This window comes from Neomonachus schauinslandi, chromosome 8 (genome assembly GCF_002201575.2).
Source record: "Neomonachus schauinslandi chromosome 8, ASM220157v2, whole genome shotgun sequence".
Lineage (NCBI taxonomy): Eukaryota > Metazoa > Chordata > Mammalia > Carnivora > Phocidae > Neomonachus > Neomonachus schauinslandi.
In genome coordinates, this window is record NC_058410.1 from 55,656,563 (window position 1) to 55,663,369 (window position 6,807).

General features: G+C 38.9%; 1 protein-coding gene across 5 annotated transcripts in view; it reads left to right on the forward strand.

The window, feature by feature from the left end:
- The window catches only part of HACE1 (HECT domain and ankyrin repeat containing E3 ubiquitin protein ligase 1), a 106,144-nt gene that overhangs the window by 30,630 nt on the left and 68,707 nt on the right, over positions 1–6,807 (forward strand). For 3 of the 5 annotated variants that reach the window (XM_044917282.1, XM_021693118.1, XM_044917283.1), the window contains one exon: positions 3,460–3,542. The exons of the other annotated variants lie outside the window; for them this stretch is intronic. In XM_044917282.1, the coding sequence (XP_044773217.1) occupies positions 3,460–3,542 (83 nt within the window). The remainder of the gene's footprint in view (positions 1–3,459; positions 3,543–6,807) is intronic. 5 annotated transcript variants of the gene reach the window in all.

Consider the following 6,807-nt stretch of genomic DNA (forward strand, 5'->3'; position numbering starts at 1 on the left):
CCTGAGCCGAAGGCAGTCGCTTAACCAACTGAGCCACCCAGGCGCCCCCAGAATTATTTTTAATAAAAGATAAAGATGCTGTTTTTGTTGTTTTGTCTTTTAGCAAGTAGAAATACCACATCTCAGATTTTTACTTGTAATTTTAATATTGAATATCTATTCCTTTTTACTTTGATCAGTGTTATTTAGCGAGTTGATGCTGATAAAGTAGATCTGCTTTGGATTTCTTGCTTTGTAATTTTTCAGTGTATTGGGCACAGGTGGTCTTGGTTAGTCACTGCCTTCAATTAAATGACTTTGGAGATTGACCCAAACATTAGCTTTGCATATTAGTTTTCCACTCAGAATATTGTTTTATCACTTGAAGGGTCATGAAGTCTGTTGAAAGTGTGTTGTTTCTTCTCAAGGGTTTCTTGAAGCCATATGAAAATACCCTTTCAATGCTTTTCTTTCAAGGATCTTTCCTAGCAGTTTCTTATACTGTATGGAGGAAGGACCCCCCCCCCCCCACGGTAGATTATCTAGGAATAGGAGAATAGTTTTTGTTGTTGTTGTTTTTTGTTGGGGGAGGGGGGCAGATATTGGACAGTTTCCTACTTTAAGAGTAGAGAGAATATGTTTCCTCACAGGATGTATTAAATTTGTTAGCACAGTGTCCAGGCACATGTTAAGGTTACTCATATTATTATATCATTATGTATTTTAAACAAGTATATAATTTTTGTAAATGCATAGTATGTTTTTTAATAATTTATTTCTGCTTCTGGGACAACTGGCTGGCTCAGTCAGTGGAACATGTAACTCTTGATCTAGCAGTTGTGAGTTCAAGCCCCACGTTGGGTGTAGAGATTACTTTAAAAAAAAAAGTCTTTAAGCTAATAATAATAATTTATTTTGCTTCTATGTGAATTGCTTGGTTTTAATTGCATATTAGTATATATTTTCAATATATATAGTGCTTTCATCCCTCCTGAGTCTTTTGATTTACGGCTTTTTGTCTAATTTCTATAACAGCTAATGAACATTATTGCTGCTGTCCATCTCATTCTTGTTTTGGGCCATGCAGACACAGCTTCTAGGTCAAAACTCAGAAAGGAGAAGGCCATAATCAAAAGGCTCAAGTAGGCCTTGTCTTATAAAATAGTATTTTTCTTATATTTGAAAGCTGTGCTTGACCACTTGTCCTCAGTTTAAAGGAATTCTATAGCTGATAATAAAATTTTATGTAACAGTGTTTCTATTCCTCTTGGGTTAGAAGTGAATTCAAGTAGTAATACATGAATACTATATCTTAAAATATTTCACTTTTATCAGAATCTTTTCAATAAACGATAGTCCCTTAAACCATCCTTTTTTGTCCAGTCATGAACACCAGGCAACAATTTTCAGCACTTTTAGTTTTCTTTCTGGTATCTGTTTCCAAATAATATGCTTCTGTTGCTCTTTCTTAACTTTCAGATATCGCTGAATCATTTCTTGTCCTGGTGAGTGAGGATTTAACTCATTTAAATCCTCTTCCCATGCCTTGTACCCCATTTCTAAAATTAAATTGTAAATTTTGACAGAAAAGATTAGGTGTATATATAGTTAGGTAACTATTGTTTACTGCTGAGTCAAGTAATGAATTATAACATTTTCTGTCTAGGGTGACTATTTTTTTTTTTTAAGACTTTACCCATTTGAGAGAGAGAATGAGATAGAGAGAGAGAGCATGAGAGGGGGAAGGGTCAGAGGGAGAAGCAGACTCCCCGCCGAGCAGGGAGCCCGATGTGGGACTCGATCCCAGGACTCCAGGATCATGACCCGAGCCGAAGGCAGTCGCTCAACCAACTGAGCCACCCAGGCGCCCAAGGGTGATTATTTTTCTTAAAGTTAATAATTGGCTTTGTTCAATTTTCTTCTTATGAATTAGTAATTTTTTGTATATGCTCCTACAGAATATCTCAGGACTATTTTCTACAAAGAAAGATTCATTAGATAGTATCAGTTCCTTTTTTTTTTAACTTGGGAATTTCTTAGTTTTTCCACCCTTTGAGGTTTAGCCTGGCTACTGGATTTCTGGGAGCCTAGTGGAATGTAGGGGCTGGAAGTTTTCACTTAACTGTGTTCATCGTGGCTCCTTATCTCTGCTTTACCTAGGTATCTTGCTTGTCAGTCTAGAGCCTCCCTACTCACTTTGTCCAGATGATAAACCTCACTATTTTGAGACACTGTAGGGAGAGATAGTGGCTAACTCTGTGGCATGGGGAGAAAGGGTCCAGTGGTAAGGTCCAGCTGTTTCTTTTATAGGCTTTCACTAATATTCCTGTTTAGAGCTCTTTGTAACTATTCCTGTCTTAGAAGGTACCTGGTACTTCCAGTCCCTGTATTTTGTATGTGTGTTCTACAGGGAGAATTTGGTGGTGTGTTGGAATCCACGTTTGCAGGCACTTAGACTTCAGCTGCTTTTGATCTGCTGAGTTGGTTTCTATTCCTCCACTTGCTTGCCACTTTCCTAAAACTTACTGACTTGTCTTGTATGCTGTTGTGTTCTTTCCTGTTCTTCCTTGTGGGCTTATAGCCTTATTATTTTACTGACCTTGTATTAGGTTTTAGAACAGCAATAATGAACATATGTGTTCAGTCCGGAAGTAATATTAAACAGTGTAATTCCAAAAACTTTTGGGTTTTTACATGTTTTCTTCCTTTTTGCAGGAGAAACCCAAATGAAGATCAAAGGAATAAAACCAGAAGAGATTCTTTTCTCTTTTTTAAGGCTTTCAGGAGAGCCACATTCTATAGATCTAGTTACCAAATATGTGATTTTACATTAAGATTTTACATTAACTTGCTTTTTCTTAGTATGACTCAGATGGTTGCAGAAGTGAGCTTAGGAGTCAGAGTATGTATAAATGAGACTATCAGAGAAACTGAGCTACCAGAAACTGGTTACTGTTACTAGCAAAAGGACTTCTTAGCTTTTTAACATTTTGAACTTTAATAATTTTGATTAATAATTATGTTTGAGTTTAAGAAAGTGATAGTTCTGGTACCTATTTTTTGTTTTTAGAGGCAAAATTCTGGTTTCTAAATTCAAATATCTAGAGGAGCTGTGCTAACTTTACTAGCAATATGTGGCTATTTAAACTTAAGTTAATTATTATAAAATAAAATTAAAAATTCAGTTCCTTAGTTATTCTAGCCATTTTTCAAGTCCTTGGTAGCTACGTGTGTCAGCGATTTTCTAGAGCCTTCCCGGGTTAACACAGGTTATATTACATTGATAATTCCACATATATTGTTTCTAGAGAGTTAACCAAAAAGTTGAAGAAGTTCAGCCATCATAATTGTCATGTTCCTACTTGTTCTACTTTAAAACTTCAGGTAGTGGCAGGAGCATTCCTCATATCTATTTAAATTGTGATAATTGTGTCTTTGTTTGACTTCTCTGGCTTTACTTTTTGTTTCTTTTTCCTCCAGACAGTGCAGTGCTTGCTAGACAGTGGTGCTGATATTAACAGGCCAAATGTATCTGGAGCTACTCCATTGTACTTTGCTTGCAGGTAGGATATTTTATATTTCCAGATGCTCTCATTAATGTATTTATTGCATTTCCAAACACAAGCATTTCTGTATATTTTCTCAAGTTCTCTTGTTTTCCCACAAATACTGTGCTCACCTAACTGCACAAGGAAAAGCATTTTCTATTATATTGCCAGTGTTTTTATATGTTATAGGTGGGAGCTTTTGATTTACTTGATTATTTAAATTTTAAATTTTAGACTAGTTACTTAATAAGTAATGAAAAAAGACATCTCTATAATCCAGTAATTTCCGTTAAGTACTAGGTCAGTTCCAGAGGGATAAACTATTAAACTATGTTTTGGACCAGAGCCATCCATGTCTTTGCTTTCTTTGGATTTGTAACTTTAAAAAAAAAAATCTTTGAATTTGTCTTGTTAGATATTAAATTATGCATTAAGTTGTTTTTGTGCTTCTCTCTTGGTTCATTTTCTTGAAGCATGTATTTTCGTTGGTTCATTCATGTAATAAGCAGACATTTAGTTAGCACTCTGTGTGTGCCATATATTATGGCGTTAGTGATACAGTAATAAACCTAAGTCCATAAGGAACTAACAACATAACAATTATACACGTACTCCACCCCATACATACACACCCACATATATACATGCTATGTTATATAAATGTAGTTTGCAGTTAGAAGCAGCTTACAGTAAACCACTGTTTCTTGTCTTTGGTTTAGATTATATGAAGTGCAGTATTTATTTACACTCTTAAATGCAGATATGGAGTTCTCCAGAAAGCTCCTCTTTTCTTTTTTTTTTTTAAAGATTTTATTTATTTGAGAGAGAGACTGAGAGAGAGAGAGCATGAGAGGGGAGAGGGTTGGGAGGGTCAGAGGGAGAAGCAGACTCCCTGCCGAGCAGGGAGCCCGATGCGGGACTCGATCCAGGGACTCCAGGACCATGACCTGAGCTGAAGGCAGTTGCTTAACCAACTGAGCCACCCAGGCGCCCGCTCCTCTTTTCTTCTTATCCTTTTTTCTGTTACACATCATTTTACTGGAGGTTTGTTTTAGCCTAAAAGACCTACTTTAATTCTTGTTTAGCTTCTCTTTAGGGTCGCTGATGCTACTTTTATTAGACTGCTTCAAATCGTCATTGAACAACCTTGAATTAGAATACAAGGACTTTTGGGGCGCCTGGGTGGCTCAGACGGTTAAGCATCTGCCTTCGGCTCAGGTCATGATCCCAGAGTCCTGGGATCGAGCCCCACATCGGGCTCCTGGCTCAGCGGGGAGCCTGCTTCTCCTTCTCCCTCTGCCTCTCTCCCTGCTCATGCTGTCTCTCTCTCTCTGTATCTCTGTGTCTCAAATGAATAAATAAAATCTTTAAAAAAAAAAAAAAAAAAAGAATACAAGGACTTTTGGATCTCTAGACTTCTAAATATGCTATCTGAATCCAACCATTTTCTTAAATTATACTTATGTTTTGGTTGCTTGGCTAGAAAACCAGTTCTTTCCATGGCGTCCTGAATTTATGAATAATGTCATTGTTTGGTTACCTGAAATCACATCCTATCTTGAGCGGTTATCTCTAGATCAGTCCTTTCTTTGAAGCTTCAGATTTGAATGGCCACCTGCCTGATTTACATCATCACTTGTAAGTCTTACAGAATCTCAGATGTCAGCGTGTCCAAAACAGAGCTTCTGATTTTCCTTTTCAAACCTTGTGTCTACCTTTTCTCATCTCAGTCATTGGTACTGTTACCCTTTCACTTGTTTAAACCAGAAACTAGATCATTATTTTTTTATTTCTCTCTGTCTCTCTCTGACCCTGAACTTGGAATTTATTAGTAAGTTCTGTAAATTCCACCTTCAGAATATATTCTGAATCTCCTCTCCAACTCACTGAAATGACCTTAGTTAACATTGTTAGCGCTTGTCTAGAGTGCTGCAGTCGTCACTTAACTGGTCTCCCTGATTTCTCTGTTGTTTCCTTCCCATCTGTCCTTTCCTGAGCAGCCATAGTGATCTTTTAAATATTTTTTTTTTAAAGATTTTATTTATTTATTTGAGACAGAATGAGAGAGAGAGAGAGCACATGAGAGGGGGGAGGGTCAGAGGGAGAAGCAGGCTCCCTGCCGAGCAGGGAGCCCGATGCGGGACTCGATCCCGATGCGGGACTCGATCCCGATGCGGGACTCGATCCAGGGACTCCAGGATCATGACCTGAGCCGAAGGTAGTCGCTTAACCAGCTGAGCCACCCAGGCGCCCCGCCATAGTGATCTTTTATGTGGATTTTTTTTTTTTAATATTTTATTTATTTATTTGAGAGAGAGCGCGAGCATGAGGGGGGGAGGGTCAGAGGGAGAAGCAGACTCCCTGCTGAGCAGGGAACCCGATACGGGACTCGATCCTGGGACTCCAGGATCATGACCTGAGCTGAAGGCAGTCGCTTAACCAACCAATGAACTGAACCACCCAGGTGCCCCCAGAGTGATCTTTTAAAAAAAAATGAATTGACTTGGGGCGCTTGAGTGACTCAGCCAGTTGAGCGTCTGACTCTTGATTTCGGCTCAGGTCATGGTCTCATGGTTGTGGGATTGAGCCCTGAGCCGGGCTCCGGGCTCTGTGCTCGGCATGGAGTCTGCATGGGATTCTTTCTCTCTCTCTCTCTTTGTCTCTTCCTCTGCCCCCACGCCATTCTCTCTCTCACTTTCTCAAAATAAATCTTTAAAAAAAGATCAGCTTTTGTCACTTTGTGTTTAAACTTTGTATTTAAAACTTCTCAGTGCCTCTGTTGCATTTCAAATAAAATACGTATTCTGCCTTTGCCTGTGAGACCTGCATGGTCTGACCTCGGCTTAGCTCACTGTGTTTCCGACACATTGGCTCTCTGAGTTCACCAAATGCAAGGGACTCTTTCCAGCAGGCTTTTCTGCATACTGTTTTTCCTGAAATGCTCTTACCTTGGCTTTTTATGTGGCTGACTCTTTCTTTATGTCATTGCTTAATTGTTACTTTTTAGGAAGGCAATTCCTGACCAGTCTGAGTAGGCCTATCCCCAAATTTTCTTGCACAGCATCACAGTCATTTTTCTTTTCTCTTTTCTTTTCTTTTCTCTTCTCTTCTCTCCTTTCCTTTCCTTTCCTTTCTCTTTCCTTTCCTTTCCTTTTTCCTTCCCTTCCCTTCCCTTCCCATCCCGTCCCTTCCCTTCCCTTTTTCCTTCCCTTTTTCCTTCCCTTCCCTTCCCGTCCCTTCCCTTCCTGTCCCTTCCCGTCCCTTCCCTTCCCGTCCCTTC